The sequence below is a fragment of the Coloeus monedula genome (assembly GCF_965178545.1).
Source record: "Coloeus monedula genome assembly, chromosome: Z".
NCBI classification, from domain to species: domain Eukaryota; kingdom Metazoa; phylum Chordata; class Aves; order Passeriformes; family Corvidae; genus Coloeus; species Coloeus monedula.
Genome location: NC_138822.1, coordinates 35,119,614 through 35,132,857, shown reverse-complemented (window position 1 = coordinate 35,132,857; position 13,244 = coordinate 35,119,614). Strand labels below are relative to the sequence as shown.

The window sequence follows — 13,244 nt, the reverse complement described above, 5'->3', positions numbered from 1 at the left end:
CAATAACTTCTACTTTTCTTAGCCTCACAGTAAGGCAAGTAAATTACTAATGTCAGTGGAAACTATAGTCCTCTGCTGAGTTTTCAAAACAGCATTTTAAATAAAAGAACTCAGTGTGGCTGAAAGCAGACTACTGATAAACTTGGATAGCAGTTAAGGTCTCTTCCAACTCAGAATATTCTGTGAAATTAATGAAAATCGGTGACGATCAGGGCTTTAAATCAGGTAATTGGGTGGTGATCTATGGAAAGCTTTTGTCAGAACAAGGCAGTAATTTCTGAGAACTAGAGTAGAGAATGGTGCATTGGAAAGATCTCGAATTTATTTATTCCATGCAATAAACTAAAGCTAAAATCTAGACTAAGATTTATGTTTGTATCAGGAATATGTCCTTTTCATAGCAGATATGTCTTATGTTTTGCGTGGTGACAAGGTTTGGAAAAGCTGCTTGTTTTTTTTTTTCTTTTATGTGTAAATTGCACATTTTGAGCAGCTAACTGTACCTAAATAGCATGCTGAGGCTTGACCACATCATTGTCGGCATCTCAGTGCGTGTCAGCATCATGTGTGTAACCCAGGCCCAGAGGAATGAGTTTTAATTTATGTTTTCTCCCAAATTTTACTTATTAGAGCAGGATAGAGAGGTGCTACAGCTTGCACCAAAGTGAGGGAACTGCGAAAATGGAAGGCCTTGACTAAAAGATGGATACTTAAGATAAAAAACCAGTGGGGTGTGGGAGAAGGTGTGAGATTGTAGTATTGGATGAGGAACTCAAAGAGGACAGACTACTGAGCTTAGAGTTGAAAGGGGTTTCTGCAAAGAAGGAAGGGTGGTGAAAAGCATCTGATCAGGAAAATCTTTTATTGTAACGTATACCTTATGGAGGCTTTTAAAGGTGTGAATTCTGGTATTTCCTAAGCTCTATTTTGCAGTCTTAGCTTTATATTACTTTGGGGTTTTGTCCTCTTAATTGAATGCATTGTAACAGTGTGGAATGCTTTAGGGTGACTTGTGGGGATTGTTACTTTTAAAAATTTGAGTGTGCTGTCAATGAAAATTACATCCTTATTTATTAATGTTGTATTTAAGAAAGTAGATAATGATCAGATTGCTTGCCTAGTAACCTGGTTAGTCTGCTTTTCGTGAACAGTAGTATTGGATCTGATTTCTTGCTCAGCTTCTGAACATAATGTTTGTTTCAGCTGTTGCTTTCAACTAGTATAGACAGAGGGTACAAGCAGTACCAGAAAATATTCTAAAGCTTGACACAATTGTACTCCAGTTAGATTAAGTGACTGAAATAGCATAAACCATTTTTCTTCTCTTGTTTTTGTTGCAAGTCTGTGTGTTTGTTGTAAGCCTTACTATTTTGCTGATTGTTTTAAGGTGCCAGTGATGATGCTGTTAGCTGTGCAGTGATGCTTGAAATACTTAACACACTTTCCAAGTCATCGGAGTCCCTGCAGCATGCTGTCATATTCTTATTTAATGGTGCAGAAGAAAATATTTTGCAGGTGAGAATATGCCAGAATTATAAATTATACATCAAAGCAGCGTATTAAAGCTCTTAACAAAGGAAAGATAACGGCTTGTGTTTATCTCTTGGAATATTCATTAATTACTTGTCTTTTCTGAAGAAAATGTGTATGATTTCAAAGAGAAAAATGCACTTGGATTAAGAATATTGACTGTATTAGTTTAAGTATAAGACTTGAATTTTCTGCATCTGTTTGTGTTATCTGCCTTGTGCAGTCTTGAGTTATATGCGAACTTGAATGACAGAAAATAACATTCAGGCTTGTCTGGTAGATATTTGACCTATATTTTTTTGTTTTCCCATCAAGGCTAGTCATGGCTTCATTACACAACATGAGTGGGCCAAGTCAATCAGAGCTTTTATTAACCTGGAGGCAGCAGGTGTAGGAGGAAAAGAACTTGTTTTTCAAACAGGTATGAGCTTGCATTGTGTCCAATTTCTACACAAGGTTAATTTGGTAATAAATGATGCAGACTTGAAGGAGTATTGAAAGTGACTCATAAGCAAAAGATAGGAGAATTTCTGTGCCTTTTCCCAGGCCTTTGCAGCAATTAAGTTGTTCTCAGTTTTTAGATACTTCCAGGCTAAAGCACTGCCACAGAAGTTGCCTCATAGGTAGGAAGCCTGTGTAGAGCAGAATAGTAGAAGTTGTGTTTCCCTTTTGCATCAAGGTAAAAAGGACAAAAACATTTGGATAGCACATATCTCTTAATACTCATAGTTTCATATGTTCTATTTATTTTTCACACCAGTTCTTTCAAAATCTTTGCAGGGAGATTGTGGCATTAGAATTCCATCTCATGCTCAGGAAGCAGCAAAAGTTCTGTGTTTTGTAGGCTGCAGTTAGACCTGTGCTCCATCCTAGCTGGAGTGCAGACTTTCTTGTAATGCTGAAGCTGCTTAGCTGTTTACATGCACTGAATGCTTTAGGGGAGAGACTTTTTTCTAAACAACAGTATTGATGTGTGATACATACATGATGGATTGGAAGTTCAGCTAAAGGTTGTGACTTCATTATTGCTGGGTCTTTTTGGGACATGGCTTATCTGCTCTGTCACTGAACACAGGAGGCAACAGTGGTTTGGGTTTTTTGCCCCCAAATGTAGCTAATTCTTTCTCTGAAGTGTGAGTCATTCAGCCAACCCAATTGTACTTATTATATAGTCTGTGGGGCAACAGTGTTAAATCTCCAGTGAGTTGCTTTGCATTATTTGTTACCATGAGGATGCATATCCTAACTGAACTTCAAAAGCTATTTGTGGTGAACTTTCTGCTCATCTTTTGTTAGGACCTGAGAACCCTTGGTTGGTACACGCATATGTTGTTGCAGCCAAACATCCCTTTGCCTCTGTGGTGGCACAGGAAATATTTCAGAGTGGCATTATCCCAGCAGATACAGACTTCCGTATCTACAGGGATTTTGGCAATGTTCCAGGTATGTTATCAAAAGACATGTCAATACATACTACGTTTATAACAAGGATACTGTTCTGCTGTTGGCTGTGTGAAGGTCCTCAAATTTGGTTTGTTTCTCACACTGGGAGGGAATTCTCCTGCTCCTTTCCTAAGGAAAGAGTTTTTAGATGAGTTTGTCACACAGTTTGCTAGGGATGTATTTAGATGACTGGTGTTTTCCAGAAAGAAACTACATGGTAGGAAAGTGTCCTGAAAATCAGGAAAATACTCCAGGAATTAGCAGCTATTAAATATTCTATTTTGAAACATTTTGGTACATGATGCTAATTACGTACTTGCAGGAATGAAATGTCTGTATTTAATGGATAAACCAAAATAATCTTTTTTAGAGATAGTGAATAGTCATTAATGCATTTTCATTACCCTTGGGTTTTGTTTGGTTGGGGGATTTTTTTGTTGTTGTTGGTTTTGTTGTTTCTGTTTGATTGTCGTGTTTTGGGGGTTTTTTCTTTCTGGTGGTGGTGTTTTGTTTGGGGGATTTGGTTGGCTGGTTTTTGGGGGATTTTGGCGGGTTTTGTTGGTTTTTTTCCATAATAGAGCACAGGATAGAAGCTTTTTAGTTTTGCTGATCTGTTTACAGTTTGCCGCTCTTTCTGTTGAGAATGAACAGTGGGAAAGAAATGTGAAGTGTTCACTCAGTGTGAACACAATTCAAAAGACTGTAAACTTCTGAAAAGTCCTTCTTGTCCAGGACAGGTTGTCACTGGAGTCACTTTCAAGAAAAGTGATATTTCTGAATTGATTGTTAGTACAAAGCAGTTGTTCTGGCATATTCTGTACTGTTCTGAAGTACACTTCTAGCCTGAAACTAAAGTAGCTGATTTTATACAATGTGTTCTTTGTTCAGAATCGTACCTGGGTGGTAAATGATTTCTCACTGACCTCTGGGGTTTTTTTATAAACAGATTTAAAAAAAGAATTGAGTTAAAAAACTGGTTTGTTCCTCAGAATTGAGACCTATTTTGCCAGAAATTATGAGAATTTAGATTGCAGATAGCAGCTTTTTGAATATGCAGCTGAACAGGTGAATGGGATACACTGAATGTGTAACTAATGAAGCAGAATAACCTTTGGGTTTTGGTAAATGCTTTTGTTTGTTTGAAGAAATTATTTGGACTTTGAAGTGAAGGGTTTTCAGACCAACTCTCTAAAAGCTGTTTACACATCAGAAGTACAAAGAGCACACCTGGTCTTTTGAGAAGGTGATCTGTAGTTTCACAGTGCTGCTTTTTACTACTTTTCAGCATAAACATTTACTGAAGCTTTGCAAGGAAACATTTGGCAAGCACCTTGTACATCTTTTCTGAAGCTGAGATGATCTGGTGTTTCCATGTGTTTCTCCAGTTGCAAGAGATGTCATGGGAATCAGTACATACAAAAGGACCAATACTTTAAAATGTTTTAAAGCTGTTCTATTTTAAAGACAATGGAAGTGCAGTTAGTTTTCCTCCTGCAAAGAAGGCTATTTTGTTCATCTCTGAGGATAATGACTGGGTTACGAAGTAGAGCACCATTTTCTGTGAAGTACATGGGAGACTTTTTTGTTTTGGGGTTTTAGGATTGCATAGATATAAAAAATGCTGCTTCTCTTTCTGTAGGAATAGATTTGGCTTTTATTGAAAATGGCTACATTTATCATACAGAATATGACACGTCAGACAGAATTTTGACAGATTCCATTCAGAGAGCAGGTCGGTATTTTAATTCAGTAATTTACCATCGAGTAGTATTGTTGCTTTTTCATTTCGCTGTAAGATTGCTGTAGTGATAAATTAATAATTTTAATTACCCATTTAGTACATGTTGGTTGTGTTCTCAAGAACAAAGAATTAACTGAATACATATCTTTTAAATACAAAAGAAATATATTTGGTCAATTTGGGAAGATAAACTTTATCAGCACCCAGTGATAGCAATTAGATTCCACAGTTGCTTTCAAACCAAAGTTACTTACTGCCCATTGATACCTGACTGTTCAGCATTTGTGTTCCTTTTATCTTATTAAGTCCTGTTATTGGTTAACGTTTCTCATCAGAAGCTTTTGAGTAAGTTGGTGGCATAGAGACTGATCTGCCAGCAGAGGTTTTTTGTATTAGAATAGATCTTAGTCAAACTTATGTGGTAGCACACACCACATAAATCCTGGATAAACAGGATTTGTTTTCTGCAACAGGTTGTGCTCATTAGACGGACTACAGTAAAGAAAACTATGAAGACCTTTAATTTCCCAGGAAAAGCTAACATAATCCTAAATGTCTCCAGGATTTTGACCATTCATTCTTTAAGCTTATGTACAAGCCAACTTAGATGACCAGCATGAATATGGTTTTTAAACACTTCCTTACACCAGTTTAGCTGCAGGACAGAAAGTAACACTTCTAAATTCCTATTGGAAAGATGATTATAGTCATGATGGTTTTATGTAGAGCTTGTCCTCCTAAACATATCACAGATAAAAAAAAAAAAAAAAAAAAAAGACACTTTACAGCCAGTAAGAACTTCTAATTGTCTAGTGAAAGCTAAATGAAAGTTGAGAATGATTGTTCTCATTTGGTTACCTTGTTTTGACTGTACTGTGGGAAAGGAAAAGGTGGTTGGTGCCTATAGGCTACAAAGGAATATAGTGGCCTTTTCTTTAGAGTCATGGAGGGAAAGAAAGGCAGGTAATTGATTGACATTGAAACCTGGAGGGGTCACTTAGTGGTGAGGAGAAGAGGAGGAAGATTGGGAAATTATAAACTCTTCTATGGGTTAGCCTTCAAGTCCAGTGCTAAATATCAGAAGTGTAGAAGAAGTTATGGGCTGAAAGCCTGACTGTTCCTCCATTGCAATGGTGTCTAAGTGCATGAGAATTCCCAAGTATACTTATTTTGACAGCTGGATAGATTAACTCATGTAGAACCCTATTCTGTGTGTACTGTCAAATACCTGTTCGAGAATAATCATTTATGTTCATGTTTTTGTTGAGGATATTTCTATGCAATTTTTCAGAATGGTTATAGTAAAAAATAAATACTGTGTGGTAATTTATCAACCTTGATATAATTATATTGTGTATCTACTGTTTTAATAGGTGACAATATTCTAGCTGTCCTAAAATACCTAGCAACATCAGAAAAGTTGGCTAAATCTTTTGAGTATCGACATGGAAATGTTGTATTCTTTGATATACTTGGTTTATTTGTCCTGGCCTATCCTGCTCGTGTTGGCACAATTATGAACTATATTACAGCAGCAATTGCTGTTTTTTATTTAAGCAAAAAAGTGTTACAGCCAAAACCCAGAGGTAAGTCTAGGTTGTTTACGGTTTTGTTTTTTTTTTAATTACGTTACTCTTTAGCAATTACAATTCCTAAATGAAGAAGTGTAGGTGAAAATGTGTTCAGGCCATTACGGCATCTCTTCAGTTGAACTTCAGAAAAAAAGTTTAGGTGTGCAGCATGCCATAGGAGTTGCTTTGTGTTTAAGTTTCTCATCTGAATATTTGTGATGGTGAAAGAATATGATAGGCTTAGATGTCTAGCATTTATGAATCATGATTTTGTCTCTTATCATATCATGAAGATTAAAATTAAATCTTTTAAAGATCTGGGTATTGAAAAAAAATCGTCTTGTATCCATATAATTTTTTAAATTCTGTTAATTCAGATAAGGTGGCAGAATCATGTTTAACACCTGTCTATAGACAGGACCGAGTATGAAAACAAAAAATGGAGAAAATGACAGCAAAGCTTAATAGACTGTAAACCAACTTAAATCTTCTAATTAGACTTTTTTAGTATGTGTAGGAACATGCCTGTTAAAAAACCTTAAAAAAACACACTGACCTCCTCCTGAAAATCCAGAAAACATTTTTGGAGTAAGAAAATGTTAAAAGAAAAACAACTCAAATTTTTTGATGTTGGGGGTTTTTTATGGGGACGGGGCTTTGGGGTGGGTTTTTTTGGTGGTTTGTTTGGTTTGGTGGGGTTTTTTCTGCAGAGGGGGTTGTTCTTGTTTTGGTTTGGGGTTTTTGTTGTTATTTTTGTTGTGGTTTTTATTGGGTATTTTTTGTATACCTAAAAATGGAACTGTGGCTTCATTGGTTCCCTAGTAAAGTTTTTGCTATCGCGAAAGCTGTAATCTACAAAACACACCAGTATTTTGGGAATAAACCTTGCAGTGGGGATGTGTGCAAGTAGACATGCACAGAAATAGGCTAAGTGATGTAAACCATGCTGTTAAGATGTCTTCACAGGGGACCCCTTAATTTTGGTCATTAAAGTAGTTACACTGTGGGGTAATTAAAATTTTGATGATAATCTGCAGTAGAATACACAGGTGTTGAATGAAACTTCTTTTTTCTTCTTCATAGCTGTTCATAACCTGAAGAAGTTATTTACTGCATTCAGCTTAACCCTCACAAGCTGGGTGTGCACACTGGTGGCAGTCCTTATGGTGGCAGTGTTTGTCTCCATCATTGGACGGGCTCTTTCTTGGTACACCCATTTCTATGTTTCTGTGTCTCTCTATGGCACTGCAGCTGCAGCTAAGCTCATTCTTGTGCACATGCTAGCCAAGAAGTTCTTCTACAAGGTGGGCAAGACTTTGTTGTTATTGTTGAAGGGCAATGAGGTGTTTAATCTGTGGAAGACCTACCTTTTGAGCTGATTTTAGAAAATGCGAATAGTTTTCAGTATCTAAAATGTTGCTGTAAAAAATTGCTTCATCTAAACATAAGGGATTGTTCTGCTAAATCAGAGAGGTAAGAGCTATGTGATTTAAGACAGCCTTGACCTTTAGGAACTGCTTCAAAAAAAAGGCAGGAGCCTTTGTGATTTAGGTCACAACAACCCCAGGCAGTGCCACAGGCTGGGGCAGAGTGGCTGCAAAGCTGCCCACAGGAAAAGGACCTGGGCGTGCTGGTGCCAGCAGCTGAACATGAGCCAGGGTGTGCCCAGGTGGCCAAGAAGGCCAATGGCATCCTGGCCTGGATCAGCAACAGTGCAGCCAGCAGGACCAGGGCAGGGATTGTTCCTTTGTTCTTGGCACTGGTGAGGGCACACCTTAAATCCTGTGTTCAGTTCTGGGCCCCTCACTCCAAGAAAGACATGGAGGTGCTGGAGCAAGACCAGAGAAGGGCAGTGGAGCTGATGAAGGGTCTGGAACACCAGTCCTATGAGGAGCAGCTGATGGAGTTGAGGTTGTTTAAGCTGGAGAAAAGGAGGCTCGGGGGGACCTTGTCACTCCCTACAACTGCCTGAAAGGAAGGTGTAGCCAGGTGGGGGTTGGCCTCTTCTCCCAGACAGCCAGGGACAGGACAAGAGTAAATGGCCTCAAGTTATGCCGTGGAAGGTTCAGGCTAGATATTAAGAGAGATTTCTTAATGGAAGGGGTTATCAAGCTCTGAAACAGACTGCCCAAGGAAGGGGTTGGGTCACCATCCCTGGAGGTATTTAAAAGATGTGTAGATGTGGCACTTAGGGACATGGTTTACCGATGGCCTTGGCAATGCAAGGCCTAGGTTGGACTCACGTGATCTCAAAGGTATTTTCCAACCTAAACAATTCCATGATTATTCTGATTTATAGTTCTGAGCACAGCTGGAGATGGAACAGAGCTCTTGGTTCTTCTCTGCATTAGGTAAAAGTCATTTAGGCCCCTGCAAGGCTCAGTGAGGATTTGGTGTGTGTTACTTTTCCATTGCTGTCATTTGTCATGATTACTGTCTGTCTACTTGTTTTGCTTAGGATTTTTTTTCATGAACTTACCAACGTGATTTAACTTGTGTAATAATTTCATAATTGTAAACTATAACAATCCCATATGGTTTTGTGTCTTGAGGTATCTGATAGATTACACTCTTCCAGGGCAGAAGTTGACTACTCAGGCCTTCTAGGCTGAGGTTTTAGGTGCAGTAATATTTAGTCATTCAGCTTGTTGTTACTTACCTTCTCAGCCATTTGTGTGGGTTTTGGACAAGAGAATTTAGGAAGCCTTAGTTGACAGGCAAATACAAATGTTTGAAAAAGTTTTAAGAACTTTGTGACATTTGGTGAATTTTCATCTTATGAAAAGTTCTGCGAGGATCCATCATGTCTTTCTCTGGAAGTAGAGTTTTTAAAAATTTTTTGGGGAAGGGGAGTGTTAACTGGTACATGTATGTTACCAAATATATGTATTTGGTGTTATCCCTTTGTGGAAGAGATGAGCCATTTATAAAATAGATGCATTGTTACAGTTTTCCAGTCTTCTGGATAAGCTGGCTGATACTTTCATTAGCTGTTAAGACATTGCAGGCTCTGGCTCTCCTTCATACCTACTGATTGCTTAATCATCAGATCAGCCATCTCAAAATCAAAAGTGTAGCATGCTGTAGCTTGCACCACAGTGTATCGTTAATGTTGTTTCTGTAACTTGCATTTTACTTAGAAGTTGCATAAAAATTTTGGAAGCCAGTCTCTTCCTTGGCTATCAGAGGCAGTGCCTACTCATGGCTCAACAACTTGTGAGTTGATAAGCTTTATGTTTTGAAATACGTTTGGCAACTTCTATGTTTCTTTGCTCTCCTTCATTTTTTTCTTGTCACCCCAGAACTGAAGTAGGTGCTTTCTGATAACCGTTGTTCTTGCAAGCAATCCTTCTTGCTACAAGCAGGATTTGCAGATAGGAACTTTGCACTGCAAACACTGCAGCATTGCTCATGTAACTTGAAAAAAAAAGCAAAACCAAAGCAAATTACATTTTTTACGGTTAAATTTTTTTTCCCTGAAACATTTCTGGTGTTATCTCACCTATGATGTCTTTTATTCAAAACAAAGAACGTATTTTAATAAGCAGACTTCTGAAGTGACAGCTTGTGGCATGACCTACAAAGGCACCAGTATAATATTTCTGCACTAATAACAGTGCTTGTGTAAGAAGTCTGTTAGCAGCTGCTGTTCAAAAACAAGTTTACATTCTCAGGAGGTACAGATAACTTTTTCACACATAAGTATTATGTAATTTGTGCTGTGTTACATTTTCTTTGAAAAGGCCCTCTTTGCCTGAAACACTAGCCATGTGTATTCTTTTGTATTGTCACTTGTACATTCCCTTCCTCCTCCTGCCCAAGCCTGTGTAATCTTTTTCAAGTTGTGTCAGCAGACTTAGAAAACTAATAAAAAAATATACTGTCACAGATAATTCTGTATGGTAAGAGAATGGTGAGATGATGCTTGTCAGAATTGTTTTGCCCAAGGAAAGCAATTATATACAAGGAATATGGATTTTTCTGTGTGTTCTCATGAGGTGGGATCTATGGAATGTGCACAGTAATTAAATGTATTTACTGCTTTTTTGTTACAGAATATGAATGAGCAGTACCTGGGAGATGTTTTTTTTGATGCCTCATTGATGATTTGGTCAATAGCATTGGCTGTGATGACTCAGATGGGCCTTTGTTCAGCATTCATTTGTACATTGTGGGTAGCATTTCCTTTACTCACTAAGCTGATGATCCACAAGGAATTCAGCCAAAAAGGTATTGGTTTTGAGGGGTGGAAATGGTATTTAAAAACTTCTACTCTTACTCTTATTTAGGCAAAAGAAACTGCAAACATTGACTTTGAATAGTCAAATTAACTAAGTCACATTTTTGTAATGAAAGAAGTGTTCTTGAACTTAAGACAGTTTGAAAGTGTGAGAAGCTTTAAAAAAATACACTGAAAAACATCCCATGTCTCAGGTTAAAAGAGCAGTATGTGGGTATATTTAACAAGCGATCAAAATTTTGACGAACAGTTAAGGTTCATAAAAAATACTGTAATATTTAAGGAATGCTTGGGACAGAAAACATGTTAAAATTTTTTTTGTAATACAAGATTAATTTTGTGGTGGTTTTGAAAGTTACACTAGTGTTGGCTGTGCAAAATGAGATCTTTTCATATGCATATCAGGGATGAGGACCAGTATTGTGTTTGGGCCTTGCAGTGGTATTGTGGATATATCAGTAAAGCTGCGTGTTTATGTCCTTTTCAGCTTTACTTCTTTTGTCTTTTGTTTTTTCCTGTTCCCTACAGGTGCCACAATACAGTTCATTGTGATGTACATGCTGGGGATGTTTGTTCCCTATCTGTATATGCTGTATCTAAGTTGGACTGTATTTGAAATGTTTACACCTGTCATGGGACGAAGTGGTTCAGAAATTCCACCAGATATGGTGTTGGCAGGATTTATTGTTATCTTTACTATGATCCTGTCTTCATATTTTGTAAGTAGAATTTGTAAATATTGTTTAAAACCATTAAACTTTCTCTAGAGTTTAGAATAAGAAGGTTTTTTTAATTAATACTAGAAATTAGTGATAATTTGACAATATCTTAAATGTTACTGGAAAGTTCTAGGAAATGTGTCAAAGATTCCATGTTTTGTGTTAGTCAAAGAAAGGTCATTGAAGCACTGCTTATATTGCTCTATGATGATGTAGTAAAGACTGATGTAAAATACGAAATGTAATGCTGAATTTCGAGCAGAGATTCATTTTAGGTGTAATGTATGACTGAACAATACATGTACAAACTTCAAAAAGAATACTCAGGTTTGTGGTTTTTTCTGCTGCCATGGAACCTGGAAAGATTCTGGGGCTTTTTTTGTTGGCAGATGTTTTAAAAACAAAGTTTTGAAAGCTCCAGGAAGTACTCACTTTATTCCTTTTTCTATAAAATAAATCAGCTTTAAAAATCTGTTTTAAATACTGAGATTAAAAAGAAGTGTCTTGTATGAGGTGGTACTTGCAATTATGTCTTTTTAATGTACCTTCAGTTCCATAATTGAATTCTAGAGTTATACAAGTAGTGCCTTTTATCTTAAGTGTTGCAGTTTTATAACTGGACTGGTTTTTTTATTCTCTAGATTAACTTCATTTACCTTGTCAAAAGTACAAAAACGACGCTAATATCTTTAAGTACTGTGTTCGTAGTCACTCTGATTCTCGTTTGTAGTGGAATCTTCTTTCCTTACACTTCTGATGCAGCTAATCCAAAGCCCAAGCGAGTCTTTCTCCAGGTAAGAAGAGCTTTGCATGTTGTATTGCCTCTTTTGGTTGCAAGAGTGTTTCGTTTTTTTCAAGGCTTAATTCCCCCACCTCCTCCATCCCAGAAAGAGTAATATTCCCTCTCTTTTTTGATTTAAAAGCTCTAGTGATTATTCCTGCATTTGAAATGATGGCTAATGTTCCCCTTGTTCATCTCAGTGTTCAGCTCCTCTGTGTCAGAAGAGCAGAGTGTTTTAGGTTTTAAGTGGGTGAATTGTGTAAGTGATGATAATTTAAAAAGTGAATGAGGTTTGAGGTGGGCTAAAACAGTCAGAGTCATCTTCTGATTGTGTTCTTATGGTATGTATCTTATCGCAGTAATTCTTGCATTTGTATTTATAAATACTCAGATATGTGTTCAGTGCATACTGAAAATGCAGTAGACCTTAAGGATTCACATGGAGGATATTTCAGAATCACCTCTACCGCTTGCACACTCCAGGGGCTCCATCATCTTTCTGTGTTTGTTTTTTTTCTTCTAGCACACAAGCAGAAGATTTCATGATATAGATGGAAATGTGGTTAAAAGTGACTCTGGTATATGGATTAATGGATTTGATTATAATGGAATATCTCACATAACTCCCCATGTACCTGAAATCAATGACACCATTAGAACTCCATGCGAGGAGCAGGCTCCTTTCTGTGGCCTTCCTTGGATTCTGCCAGTGCACTTCATGTTCCGGTTGGTGTGAAGTCTCCTTCACTTGAGCACTTTACTGCAAAGTATAGTGGTCGTTTATGCAATTTCACTTATGTAAGGGAAGAAAAACAAGGATAATCTTGGTCTAAAAGTAAATAATCCTTCCTCTTAAGAAGACAAACTTCGGCCTAGGTGCTGAGTCTTCTGCTAGAGTCTCTGCAAAAGAGACTCTATGGGTCTGCTGCAGGAGCTTTAGAAGTTGATGTGTGGGAAATAGATGTAAGCACCAGTGGAGAAAAAGGTGAACGGGGGGGCCTCCTGAAGGGCAGTTCAGAGTAGGAGGATGTATGTCTGTCTCCTCCCTTCCCCAGCTGACTGCAGAGGATGTCTAGAGTAGCAGGTCTCCACAGAAGAAAACCAGCTGCTTGTGGCTATTTCTCACACCTCAAGAATCTTGTGAGCAAAAGTGTAGCCATTTGAAGGTGAAAATATTCTCACTCATTTGTTTTGTAAATTAAGGCAGATGATGGTAATA

The 13,244-nt window shown here is 37.6% G+C and overlaps 1 protein-coding gene across 2 annotated transcripts in view; it reads left to right on the top strand.

Moving 5' to 3' along the window:
• Window positions 1–13,244, top strand: part of ERMP1 (endoplasmic reticulum metallopeptidase 1) — a gene marked incomplete at its 5' end in the record, with an annotated part of 65,590 nt that overhangs the window by 47,969 nt on the left and 4,377 nt on the right. For both annotated transcript variants that reach the window (XM_082301457.1, XM_082301456.1), the window contains 10 exons: window positions 1,388–1,515; window positions 1,846–1,951; window positions 2,827–2,973; window positions 4,613–4,705; window positions 6,088–6,300; window positions 7,369–7,589; window positions 10,341–10,515; window positions 11,054–11,244; window positions 11,886–12,038; window positions 12,549–12,751. In XM_082301457.1, coding sequence (XP_082157583.1) covers window positions 1,388–1,515; window positions 1,846–1,951; window positions 2,827–2,973; window positions 4,613–4,705; window positions 6,088–6,300; window positions 7,369–7,589; window positions 10,341–10,515; window positions 11,054–11,244; window positions 11,886–12,038; window positions 12,549–12,751 — 1,630 coding nt within the window. The remainder of the gene's footprint in view (window positions 1–1,387; window positions 1,516–1,845; window positions 1,952–2,826; window positions 2,974–4,612; window positions 4,706–6,087; window positions 6,301–7,368; window positions 7,590–10,340; window positions 10,516–11,053; window positions 11,245–11,885; window positions 12,039–12,548; window positions 12,752–13,244) is intronic.